The following is a 13655-nucleotide window of genomic DNA, read 5'->3' on the forward strand; positions in this document are numbered from 1 at the left end:
GAGATCTGAGAGAGTTAAAAGCTTTGACCTCGGAGCTGAGTATCAGTGTAAAGGAAACAAAAACACAATACTCAAAGTTTAACAGAGCAGAACGCTCGGCGGTGAAGACGATCTTTGCTCCCTGTCTGAGCTGCGATTAAACAGGTTGCACAAGAATTGGTGAATAAAAATCTAACTGTTCACATGAGTAAAGAAACCCTTTAACCTCCATGATCGCTGCTACGTGATTCATAATCCAAACATCTGTAAGAGGAGGACAGATGTTACGTCCTGTGGGGAATAACAGCGGTCACAGTGACTGCGTCTGTGCCAAGACTGAAACACGCTCAGTAACTCGATCCACTGCTGACCTCTTGTGGAAGCTCTGCAGCGCTGCAGGTTGACAACAGGACGGCCGGTCTGCAGCCAGGAACTTCAACTATTTAGACACACTACAAGCCAATAAACAGTGGCTGTGTTGGAGATCACTTCCTGCTCCCTGTATGATACACACCATTACACTCCTGACTGGAGTTAAATCCATATTTAGAAGTAATTTAAGATTCATTGCCGTTTTCCTAAGCATTCAAATTGGTAACCCTTTACATTAAGTTCCTTTTAATAAGCGTTACTTAATAGGTAATAAGACCTATAAGTCCTAATAAGATGCATGTTAACATTAAATATATGTAAATAAGACATTTATAAGCACTTATAAGAAACTTGTAAACAATTGATTGACAGCTTGAGAGCGTTAATCAAAGCCATATAAGTTTCTCTTAATTGTTTATAATATTACAATCTCGTTCATTGAGTCTTACGTACCTATTATGCCATTGCTAAGCCTTTGCTAACTTTACAGTTGCTTTATTAAGATTACTTTATTATGCAGTAATTAGCAATTAACTATGCGCTTAGTAACAGTTAATTATGCTTTTTTGCAGCTACTGGATCTAAAGCGAGAACAGTGCACACACACTTATATAGTCTTATACATACATTTAATATTAAAAGAATATTATAAGGGTCTTATTATTTTTATTTTGCACATAAACAAACAAACAGTATATACATACGTGTATACGTACATATCTACATACATTTGAATACATACAAAATAAATAAATAAAAATACAAATAAAATACAAATAAATATTTTGTTCTTTAATTCAGGTCTAAAGTTTCTTTTACCATCAGAAGAAACCAAAACTGATTACATTATGGAGAGCATAAGATTATCCTAAGAGTCCTTCCTCTGTATCCCAGGCTTTCCATAATGTCAGGATATCCTATTCATTTTTATTGCTTTTTTTATTATTCAAAATCAGATAATAGTCCTTAATCTTTAATAAGATAATAATCCTTAATCCTTAAAATAAAGCTTCTCAAAGACAACTTTTGCACAGACTTCATTATATAAACTTTGCCAAGCACTACAATCATATTCAAAGACATGTTTTGTTATCATATCATCTTGAAAGCCACAAATAACATTAAATGGGGATAAAGGTAGAAAGATTGCCTGCTCAGCTAGCCCGTCTGCCACCTGCTGCCAGAAACAACTTATAGGACTTATAAGGGTCTTATTACCTATCAACTAACCCTAATATAAACTACTTGAGATCCGTCTCGGTCTAAAGACTGATTTTTAAGGTCTCAGCCGAGTCTGTGAATCTACTGCGTTGTGTTTTCTCGGTCTCAGACAGAGAGGACTCATTTTATTTCCAGACTGCAGGGATATCATTAAATAGCCTGTGAACAGTCTGATTAATATCATTTCTTTGATTGGATGCAAAAAGCCCAGCTTCAAATGCAACCCAGAACTCGTCTCATAGGCCAATCAGTCAATCACATTTTATTTATATAGCGCCAAATCATAAGCAAAGTTATGCACTTTACAAAAAGAGCAGGTCGAGACCGTACTCTGTTTTTAATATTATTTATAGAGAGACCCAGCACTTAGCAACATTTGGCACATTGGCAGAAAAACGTCCTTTAACAGTTGAACAGACGTCAGCCTCGACTGGATGGGCCGACCAGAGGCAAACAGAGCACATAAACTTACTTTATTACAGCAGCTCTCAAACTTTCCACACTGTGAGAACTCACTACCACATATCTTAGGATTGTTCAGAGATTAACAGCTACTGGAGGACAATCAGAGACAGCATGGAAACAGTTTTAAAAGTGAAGATTGACTTCTGTTTTCTGGTCTTGTGCCTGCGTAAGATTCCTCCTCAACGTCTCGGCTTGTTGGAAAAACGAACACACGTCTGTTTGTTTTTTTCTCTTATGTGGTTTAACCTCAAATAAAAAGTCAAACCACAGTCAAAACAAACTCATAAGCCGTGAACCCTGTACGCTGTTCATCGTAACAAAACTTTATGCAGACTTGAATTTCTCGACGGTCGAGATTCCACAGCAGCTGTCTCGTGATGTGACACAGCGCATTGTCTTTCCCTCCCCCAGCACGTCATCCAGCGTGTCCAATCCTTCAGCAGCCTGAGTGCGTGTGTTGTGTTATAAAGAGCAGCAAAAGCATGTAAATATACCAAACGATGATTGAGGTATTAATACATGAATCTGTGTTTACTCCACAGGCAGCCCAGTCGAATGGTGTCTCCAGACCTACACCTGCTTTCCTCGCGTAAGTCCCATAACATCAAGAAGCAGGTGCCTCTCTCTCTCTCTCTTAGACGTGCACTCATCACACACGTCTGCTGTGTTTTCACAGGGGAGGGAACCCATTCGCCACGGTCCGACTACGTCCAACCGTCACCAACGACCGCTCTGCACCGGTCATCTGATCGCTCCACATTTCCACAACTCATCTCCCCAGGACCTGCAGACTTTTCCGTCCTGGTCTCAATGGAAGCACAAAAACTTTGACCAGTACTGAGAAACAAAAATGCCATTTGAATGTGGGATCCCCTCTCTGCTGCAAACACTCATCTGGAAGTATTTTTGGGACATACCGAACAGGAGCTCGTTTATTTAAGATATATGTATTTTCCACGTCTATTTTTGTCCCTCTGTTTGTGGTGGTGATATTTAAAGACCACTTTCTTACCTGCACTCGAGGAACGGATGAATAAGAATGGTCAAAGAAAACACTGCGACGTATTTATACTGTTGATGTTGCTCGTTCGTCGTTAAGATGACTGTTAGGGATCTTTTCTGTTGCCATAGGACAGTAAAAGAATGTACTGTAGAGGACCTCCGCATTTCACCTTCAGGTCCTTATGACAGCGTCGCATCTCAGCGTCGACGCTCACACGATGTCGGCCGCTGAGCGGAAACCTGCAAACGTTTAAAGAGATGCATCCACAAGTGATCTTTACCCATAAGTCCCTCTTCTGTATATATTTGTACATCAGATGCTATAAAAATCATCCTTTGCCATCTAACTGAACTTTTTGTAGAGCTAGACGATCATGCCTTAACGACACACACATACCTGCTGTAAAAAAAAAACTAATCATGAACCTGTTGCATTCTTCAAATTGTGGACACGAGTTGTGACAATTGCCTCATCTTTCATCGACAGTCAATCATTTGTGCTTTAATGGTAAAACATGGCGTTCTGAGACCAAAGTGTGAACACTTGTTTTGGTCTTCGGCCAACATTACACTCTTATAGAATTTGCTGTATGAAAATAAAGATTTATTTCTTCAACTTGTTTGGGTTTTTATCTAAACACAAGTCATCTACACAGTCCAGAGACGTAGTTATAAAGGCTCCTCTTGCCTGTTGTCTTTTTTCTACCCTTAAAGGTTTAATAAGTAAGGATAAAAATAAGGATTTCCCTAGAAAAATAAAATAGACTTTACTAATATAATATAATATAAATGAGCACTTCTGGGCTTCTATACATGTGTGTTGGTGAGCGTGTGCGCAGACCCTTGAGACCCTTCCCATCTATTCTGTTGTTTTGCTGTGCACGGGACGTTTTCAGGAGGGGCGCTGTTGTGGTTCCCTGAGCCAATCACAGCGTACAGGTGAGTGTGGGAGTGGTTCAGATTAGCAACTGGGCGCCATTCAGACCGGCGAACAGAGCGAGGCAGAGTTGGCCTTCATTCTGTTGGACAGGTAAGTGCCTCAAACCGGGTAGGACAAGCTACCAAGCAAAGCTAACCATGATGCTATCGGTGTTAGCTCGGCGGGGTGGGCGTGTTCTCGCACGAGAGAGTGAGCTTCTGATGACGAAGAGCCCAGGAGGAGGGGCCCAGTTTGAATGTGTTGATGACAAAATGCAAGGAAAAATCCTACTTATTATACCTTTAAAGACCCACAAAGAATTAGGCAAATTGTGACAGGTTGTCTGTCTATGTGATGTGTAACCCCGCCTCTAACCCATTGACAGCTGTGATTGGCTCCAGTCATCCCTGGACAGGATAAGCAGTATAGATAATGGATGGATGGATGGTCTTTGATATTGATGATGGTTGTTTTTTTACACGTCATTTTTGTGCACAACTGTCACACAGGAAACCTTATCAGTGGTCGTCAATATTTCCAATTCCCTCATGATCTTTGCCTTGAAATTGTCGTCTGCCATCAGTTTTTTTTTCCTGTAGCTTTATTGACGTGTTAAAGCTCAATAAAGAAAAACAGACTGTTTGCAGCTGCAGATTTTTTTAAATAAAACACTGCAAGAGATCCGCCAATCATATGTTCTACGCTGCAACCCACCCTTGAAAGTCATAGCCCCCAAGCAAGGACTTTTTGGTGGTTCACTTCATTAGGTACACCTGTCTAATGCAGTTCAACACAACAGCACTGCTGTGGATTCTGATTTATGAAGTTTAATTTTTGTTGAGAGTCGGAAGTGTGTAAATTCAATGATGTCTATTACTGAGGCCGTAGTTAAAGGTGGTGTTGTACTCAACTAAATTATATTGAGACGTGTCTCTAATTTTTTGTACTCCTCTACATCTACGACAGCTTAAAAAAAAGTCTATACATTACAGGCAACATAAAGGCAAATCTTATGGCTGCGCTGGTGTATTAGATTACATTAGATTCTTCAGGTGTATCTGATGAAGTGGCCGGTGAGTGTAATTAAGACGCTGGTCCCTTCCTCCAAAAGAGGGGGAAAGCATCGTTGTCATGCATACCTTTATAAATATGAAAAGAAACTGCACATTTCAGTGAATAAATCAAGAGTAGTCAGAAACATAAGTAGCATTCTTTTTTTAATTACAGTAACTGATATATAAAAAGTAAGAACCTCAATCATAAGAGCGTGCGTAGTGTGTTTTCTAAAGCAAGAAGGTTATTCTTTTAAACCCCTCCCACCCCGTTCCGTCTCTCCTTCTCCTGCCATGAGCAGTTATATTACATCTTGCTGTGATGGAAGACGTAGACACAGAGATACTGCAGATACATGGACATAGACATTCTCCGTTGATTGTCTGGTTGGAAGGAATGGGGTAGGGTGACTTGTCACAGAGTACTAAGATAAAAATCCAAAGATTATACACATTAGTGAGAGATTTCTTCAGCGTTGACTCTCAGCATGCTTCCTCGTGTCTGCGTTTTGACACAATAGTCCTCTTAAAAGAAGGTAGAAGTCCGAGTAAAACAGTGATTGAGGCTGTAAAGTCGAGGGCATTTCAGATTGTATGTACCTGAGTTCTGCATTGGCCCTGGAAAAGCACAACCCAGCAGAATAGTCATCAAACAAACGGTCAGTGCAAATATGGCCCCAAGAAAGAATATCAACAAGAACAGACACACCGGTGCAGGCTTCTTTGTCTGAGGCAAGTCCTTCGTTCCAGCCGGGACAGATCTCGTCCGAGGAGGATCTTTACATGTCTTATTTTTTAGAAATATGTATCTGTTTTTCCTTTTGACAAACTGAGTCAAAAAAAAAGAGAAAAAATAAAATGCTGATTTTTCCAGAATAAGCGAAAGTATCAGTTATCTACATTGATGCTGCTGATGAGTACAACGCTAGTAAGCACAAATTTAACCCCAAAAAAATATGTTTAAAGCGTGTCAGCGAAGACGGACAATAAAACACAAACACAAACATGTGCCGTGATTATTACTGGCTTGACGAAAACATGAAGGAATCATGATCCTTGGAAAACTGTGCTAAATCTACAGAAGGAGTCTGATGGAATCTCTGATGATCACTCGGCATGTAGTGAAGGCACTGACAACAGATGGACACTTAAGTATGCGAGAATATATCGTCTCAACGAGCAGATGAAAACAGATTTCTACATGTTCCTCTAATAAAAACATCATAATCCAAGGTAATATCTTGATCATTTGCAGTACATAACATAATGGCAACAGCGATGTGCAATATTAAGAAAACATAACAAAATAAAAGACACAGATTATTCTGGATTATGTGTGTGTTCTGTGTGTGTGTGTTTGTATGCATGGGAGCACGAGCAGGTGCAGGAGCTGTGGTTTGGTCCCTCTAACCGAAGGTGGCGCCACAGTTGGGACACCTTCTCTGACGCAGTGCGAAGCAGAAGAGGAGACCCAGGGGGAAGAAGAAGATGGCACACAGGATCCCCAGGCAAGTGAAGTCATCCTCCAGGACACCGACTCTGCAACACACACAACAGGAAGTGTGAGTAAGGAGCACCAACCAAACTGAAGAAGTTACTGGTAAAGCTTTGTGTTGGAAGTCAAACAACCTCAAAGATGCACAAAGACTAAAAATATTAACAAGAGGTACAAAACAACTACAAAGAGACACTAAATGACTACAAAGGGATGCAAAATGACCACAGAGAAATGCAACAAGCTCTATAAAGGGATTCAATATGACCAAAGAGACACAAAATAATAACAAACAGACACAAACTTCCAGAAAGACACACAATCAACAACAAAGACTTGGAAAACAGGGATGCCAAATTACCACAGAGACTCAAAAGAACACAAAGAGGTGCAAAACCACCACAAAGGGATGCAAAACAACCACAGAGACCTCCTGTAAAGAGGCACAACACAACAAAGGGAAAAAAAATTATCACGAAGGCATGTAACGTCTACGAAGGGATGCCAAATGACTGTAGAGACAAAAAACTAAAACAAAGAGACACAATTTATCAGAAAAACACATAAAAAAGGACTACAAAGACTCGCAAAACAACTACAAAAGAACGCAAAAACACCACTGAGACACAAAACAACAACAAACAGTTACAAAGCAAACACAACGGGATGCAAAACGAGTACAGAGACACAAAAGTGACAACAAAGAGGCTCAAAAACACAACATGCAAAATCTCCACGAAAAAGACTCCAAGAGGCCCAAAATCCCAACAAAGACACACAAACCGTCTACAAAAGGAAGAAATACGACACAAGATCAACACAACAAAGACACATAACATGAACACAAAGAGTGGCAAAACAACAACAAAGGGATGCAAAATAACCACAGAGGCACAAAAAACTCCAGAGGCACAAAATCCCAACAAAGACACACAAACTGTCTACAAAAGGAAGAAATACAACACAAGATCAACACAACAAAGACACATAAAATTAATACAAAGAGTTGCAAAACAACAACGGGATGCAAAATAAACAATGAGCCACAACATATCAATATAAACATGCAAACTGTCTGCAAAGAAATGCAAAACAAATGGATGCAGGCAAAGAAACCACAGAGTCACAAAACTACAACAAAGAGACATAAATCAACAAAGAAACAAATACAACTACAAAGGGATTATTTAAAGTAAAAGAGTAAAGGGATGCAAAATGATTACAAAGAGTCCCATTGGTGCTATGAAGGAGGGGTGTGGGACCACGGACATGTTGTCTCTCTTTGGAGTTAAATAGCCCATCACAGAAACAGGTTTTTATCAGACTATAAAAGCCACTTATCAAACCATATAAACACTGAAACTGTTAATGATTTACACTTTACTGCTGCAGAGAACCAGGACTTTAAACTTCTCGTTTAAAAGTCTCGACACACTTTCACAACTTTCACCCCCTTTCTTTCGCCCAAATCAGACAAACGATCAAAGTGTCTAAACTTGGGCCTGCGGGACACGTCCACTAAAGGATCTTAAAAGTCCTGAAGTCTGACCAGTATCAGTTGTATCAGTTTCCCTAACAACTGTTTACTGAAGGCTTATCTGCAGTCTCTTTGTATGATCTCATGTCCTGACATTTCACAGTCATCAACCAATAAGAGGCGGCTGCTTAGTTTGAGTCTGACCTAATTGTGCAGTAAAAAGAAGTTTCTAAAGTCTTTAGAAATTCAGTTTTCCCTTTACATGTATTTTTACAAAGCCTCAGTGTGGAGACCAGAGAGCACACAGAAGTTATCTATTTATAAGTCAGATCAAACAAAGTAGCACGTCAATAAAACAGGTCAGATATTTCCTGCTGGAATCTCCAAGTCTCCCATTTTTAGAATTGTTTTTGCCTCATGTGACAAACACCTGTCAAAAAAATCTGATCGTTGCCAGAACATGAAGCAGAATGTCTTGAAATCTGTGTCTCAGGTCAGCTTTAATCCGACGTCACGGTAAACAAAGTGCTGACCGTGGTCTCATGACTGAACCACGCAGAGCAGCGCGCCGTGTTAATCTGCTGGAGGCCCCGAGAAGGCATTTACAAATGCGACGTATCAACGTCCTACAGAGGTGGGAAATGAAAAGCCACTTTCTAACGCTCTTACTGCTAATGCTATTAAAATGTGACACATAGCTGAGGACTGAGAATAATTAGAATGTACAATGTTGAATAATTAGAAATAATCTTAATAAATAGGCTCCGGCTTCACTCATATTATTAGATTCCGCTGCATTGATGAACCGGGTTAAACCGTATTAAAAGTATTCAAGCTCCTTAAGCAGGGCTTTCTTACACGGCATTGTAAGCAACAGGGTGTGACCAAACAGTGTTTGGCCTACAATGGCACCGCACAACTCTTTGTGCTTCTAGAACGTGCCGAGTCACAACTATTTGGATTTGCACAACTTGTTTGTACACTTGTGCCAGGAGCTGAGGCTTTCATTGACCAATGAAGCATGTTGAAACATCACGTAAATGCTGACTTAAACTGTACCAGCCTCTTTCAACACTTCTGAAAGTTTAACTAAATCTAGACGCAAGCCCCATCCTCAAAGGTTTCTGAACTTTTATAAAGTCATAGCCCCCCAAAGCAGGGACTATTTGAGGTTGAGATTAAGTCTGAGGAACTTAACTTAGAGTAGAAGTGTCAGGGAGAAGCATTCAAAGGTGCTTTAAAAAATACAGACTTGATACAAAGCCCTTTGTATGGAAAAAAAACTCTATTCATAGGTTGTACCTGGCCTTTACTGAAGTCCAAGCTAATTAGTTTGGCAAGTCAGTCAACCTCATTTAGGACTGAGGTTTTCCTCTTTCTTAAAGTTGTAATCTCAAGGACCTCAGTTTCGTTCTCTTTGGCGCCACCTATGGTGATAAACGGTAGTTGCGGGAGCACACTTCCCAGATATCCAGACAGTGCTGCATGTGTGACGTCCACGGTCGGCTCCGGTTGTAACTCTTGATTTTCCTGGCTGACGGTCGCTTTCCTTTTCAGACTGTTTGCTTCATCTGAGCGTCGAGTTTGTTTCTTTTTCTTTGGATTTTCACTTCTTGTTGAAGTTGTATCTGTAGTCATCCATCTTTTCTTTGTTTGTTCAGCCAGAGTAGATTACTGTTTACTGAATTACTGAAAAGCCAAAAGGCTGTCGGTCGAGTCAGTGTTTGGTTTGTCTGTTCTGGGCTACTGTAGAAACATGGCTGTGCAGCATGACAGGCTCTATATAAGAAGACCTGCTCCCTCTATAGAAAGAAATCGCTCATGATTAGATAACGAAAACACTAAGATGCTAATTAACAGGTGAATGGATATAGAGTCTATTTGATTATTCAGCTTCAACCAGTTGAAGCCAGCACGTCTGACTTCCATGTGTTGTTCTTGTGAATCGTGTCCTGCGGTCACCTTTGGCCTCCGTGTGGCCTGACCAGCTGTGTCACATGTTTGAGGCTGAAATCATCTGACTGACGGGATGTTGACTCAAGCACATTTAAACCTTCTCCAAAAAAAAGAAAGTCATGTCTGCTTAGCTGTACGGACTGACGACACAACACGCTGTGTCAACGAATGTACACACACAGCTGGTTAAAATGTGTGAACGTGACTAAAGAAACGGACAGAAAGTTAATTTAGAATCAAAAGAAACGGCGCTCAGAAACCAGCTTTAGTCACAGTGAGCATGAGACTCTCATGTTTAACCACATGCTGAACACAAAGAGACCTCCCTGTCTGTGAACGCTCTCATGTGCATTAATGGCGCTTTAGTGTCTTCACCCAGGACACTCAGACATCATGTGATCATATTAGCTCTCTGTAAATAGTATGTATATGTGTGTGTCCTCACCTGCAGGCGGGGCAGCCTCCCACCACCACTACAGAGGGCTGTATGATGGTGTAAGTCCCCGGGTAGGGCTGCTGGGAGACAGCAGGGGCCATCTGGGCTGACGGGAAACCTGTGGGTGAGAGAGGAAGAAGTTTTTCTCAGTTTCTTTGTCTCGATTAAAAATAGAATAAAACAAGAATAAATAGATCGAAAAATAGTCGCCAGATATAAAGATCTGCTACTTGTTTACGGCTTACTTTGTAATACATCTGTAACCTATTGACCAATGACAGGAACAGTAGCTGATCCAGCTCTTTGTCCTCATTCACTTTTACACGTGAATAAAGGTTTTGGGTAAAGGTGGGAGAAATAATCGATAATCGTAGTGATCTTTGTCCACTTTTCTGGGCTTTGAATCTGTTCATTTTGCTGGCATCGTGTGTCAGTTCAAACCCTCTAACAGTCAGTAACTGAAGTTAATTCTAGTTTTTAACCATGAAGTGTAACAACGACACTTTTAACAATCGAATCGAAGCCCTGATAATCATAACTGCATTGAGTCATGAGGTCAGTGGTGATTCCCACCCCTGGTTCTAGGCGACTAACAGCCTGTTGCTGGTTAACTTCAGTGTGTGAGCTGTTCTGGGACGTGCATCTTCCATGATGACAACTTTGAAATTGTTTTGAGAAATGCCCAAAAGCGAAACTGTAATATAAACATGTTTTTAATAACTGGATAAATAATTGTACACATTTTAGACACTGTGTTACACTTTTATTTTGTTATATTTTGATTTTATTATATTTTATATGTCTTTATATTTATTACCCTTTTAAATGGAGCATCCAAGCTAAAGCATTGCACACAGCTGGAGTGACAATAAACATCTTGAATCTTGAACCTGCAGTTTATAGTTTAAACTTACGCTAACTATATGTTCAACTGTACATAACTTAGTGTTTTTATTTCACTCTCTTAATACTGTTCACGCTGCATACACATTATAAACTACACTGAATAAATGTACGTTACGTTGTTTGCACTGTGCTGTTTTTTGCACGTATATAGTTGAATGTGATTGTGAGTGTACACTCAGCAGGGACACACATTCTCAAACAGGTTGCACGTCTCACTGTAAACACGTACAGCTACACAGTCAGATAGTAGCAGAACACAAAGTTCAAAGTCGAGTAGGGAGTCATGTGAGATTGAGCCATCAGTGAAAAACCAAGTTTGAACAAGCAAATGTCATCCAGTCATGTGGAGGGCTATAATCTGCGTGAGGATGTGCTTTACAGGGGTAATGAAACTGATCAATGGGAAGTAAGAATATTCAATCATTACTTTGTCTTTTAATAAGACAGCTGAGAGCAGGCTCCTCCTTCTATAATTAAGTTGCTATAAATAAAAACCTGCTGAAGAAAGTCAAAGAACAGGTTTATGGCTAAATCCAACTTGCTGTGTCTCTGTTGTGTGTGTTTGCAGGATATTCACTTTCATTTCACCCACACTTTCAGGTCAAATCGATGCTTATGTAAACAGTAAACTTTGATAACCACATTTACATTCTCAGAAGTGTTTACTGAACCTTTTCGTCTGATAAGGACACCTCCATGCGAGAAACTAACCGTATAGCTGTTCATGAACTCGCCTAGTTATAATAAGTTTCCCTTTCAGCAACAGCAGCTGACTATTCTAATCTACGGTGAACACCAAAAACAGGAAATGTCACGCAATTACAGGAAATGAGACCTCGTGTCAGGAAAGCTGAACTTCCCTGTCAAACTCACTGCAGCTCTTTGCAGTTAGAGTCAGATAATTCCAACCTCCTTAAAGAACACAACAGACATACGCTATGGGAGGCTACAGGCTACAAAGCTCGACCTGCACAGTGCAAAAACTTTACATATCTTCCAGCTTCTTATATCAACACTGACACGATGATTTGCTTGAACTTTGAATTATCTTGTTGCAAACTTTACAGTTGTTAAATGACTCGTGTTGCACTACTCTAAAAGGAGCATATTCTTTCATTTATGCAAAAACTGCTCCTTATGAATAACAGACCTCTCTGTTGCCAGACTGCGCGTGCGCAACACTGGAACAAACGATAAACATAACTAATTACTCTTCCGCAGTATATATATGTAACTTAGTCACATGCAGGGCGGTTCAAAATGAAACCCTTAACGAGACAAAAATAGTTCCTGAGTCATAATTAAGCGGTCTTTGGTCTTTCCTTGAAACGAAGGCGGAAGTGTGCCCAGTGAGTCCTCTCTACTTTGAGGTAAACGTGGGGACCGTGTTTGAATGCGTGCAGCAGAAACGGGGCTACTTGCCTTGGGCATCGGGGTACGGGTACGGTGGCGGGGCCGGAGTGGGGATGGCCCCATAGCTCTGCTGCGGCGGGCCATACTCATAAGCCCCGGGGACGGTGTTGTAGGCGGGAGGTCTGTCCTGAAGAAGAGGTTTGCTGTCCACCATCTCACCCGACGTAACACTGCGTCCTCAAGTTGTCTCGTTCTGTGTCCTCAACTTACTCAGCTCGGCAACAGAATGACTAAAAACTGAACTCGAGCGTCTTGAATTATGTTGCCAAAAAAGCAGTGCGGCGTTGAGTGACACGCAGAGGCGACAAAAACAAACAAAACAAAGAAAAGATGCTGCGCAAAAATGAAACTTCGTCCCTCTCCATGCGCCAACTTTGTCCCCGTCGGCGCAACAACCCCCAAATATTTACCACAATGTCCACTTTACAGACAGGAATGGCCCGAGTCGGTCTGGTAATGGTTAACTTAACTCCATTTCCCTTCTTAAAGTTGGTCCTTTGGCACAAAAACAACAGCGATCTGTCATCGCAGCGCCTTCTAACTCAGCTGGAAGTCAGAAAGGCTTCCTTTCTGTCTGGATTGTCACAAGAGAAGAATCATGTGATGCGCTGCTGTAGCGCCTCTGCGCAGCGAAAGGCTTCTTAAAGAGACAGTTCATGAAAACAAAAGGCTGGAGTGCGTCATGCAGCGCACTGCAGAGCCGCAGCCAGCAGCTTCATGTCAAAAGCACGAGACTACCTTTCAGTGCAGAACGATTTAATGAGAGGTCTGTTCATAACGCCGTCTGTAACATTAGCTCACAGCTTCAGAGTTTGAGTAGACCCCACTGAATAAAGAGCAAACTTGTTTCCTCTGACTTACATAATATTTGTCCTGATTATGAGTGGGCTCCCCTTGGTGTTGCATAATATTAGATTCACAGCCTCAGATTTAATCAGGGGGGATAAGGCTGCAGCATAGGA

General features: G+C 40.9%; 2 protein-coding genes across 2 annotated transcripts in view; one reads left to right on the forward strand and one right to left on the reverse strand.

Annotated features, from left to right (window-relative positions):
• The window catches only part of baiap2l1b (BAR/IMD domain containing adaptor protein 2 like 1b), a 43862-nt gene extending 40207 nt beyond the window's left edge, over nucleotides 1-3655 (forward strand). Inside the window, exons 13-14 of the mRNA XM_069674733.1 lie at nucleotides 2580-2626; nucleotides 2714-3655. Coding sequence (XP_069530834.1) covers nucleotides 2580-2626; nucleotides 2714-2786 — 120 coding nt within the window. The 3' untranslated portion in view covers nucleotides 2787-3655. The remainder of the gene's footprint in view (nucleotides 1-2579; nucleotides 2627-2713) is intronic.
• Nucleotides 3656-5157: 1502 nt separating this feature from the next.
• Nucleotides 5158-13279, reverse strand: bri3 (brain protein I3). The gene is made up of 3 exons (XM_069674340.1): nucleotides 12703-13279; nucleotides 10384-10492; nucleotides 5158-6549 (listed from the first exon to the last, which is right to left on the reverse strand). Exons 1-3 carry the CDS (start codon nucleotides 12845-12847, stop codon nucleotides 6417-6419), a joined length of 387 nt encoding a protein of 128 aa, XP_069530441.1. The 5' UTR covers nucleotides 12848-13279; the 3' UTR covers nucleotides 5158-6416.
• Between the last annotated feature and the right edge of the window lie 376 nt (nucleotides 13280-13655).

This window comes from Semicossyphus pulcher, unplaced genomic scaffold (assembly GCF_022749685.1).
Source record: "Semicossyphus pulcher isolate SPU_LCO1_2020_fin unplaced genomic scaffold, fSemPul1.0.p SCAF_23, whole genome shotgun sequence".
Classification (NCBI taxonomy): Eukaryota; Metazoa; Chordata; class Actinopteri; order Labriformes; family Labridae; genus Semicossyphus; species Semicossyphus pulcher.

Bases quoted from the DNA above. Each gene is read 5' to 3' on its own strand.
- bri3 (XM_069674340.1), bottom strand. From the start codon at position 12,847: ATGGTGGACAGCAAACCTCTTCTTCAGGACAGACCTCCCGCCTACAAC. The intron at 10,493-12,702 runs GCAAGTAGCCCC...TCTCACCCACAG, and splicing joins CCCGTACCCCGATGCCCAAG to GTTTCCCGTCAGCCCAGATG. The intron at 6,550-10,383 runs GTGAGGACACAC...TGTGTGTTGCAG, and splicing joins GGAGGCTGCCCCGCCTGCAG to AGTCGGTGTCCTGGAGGATG.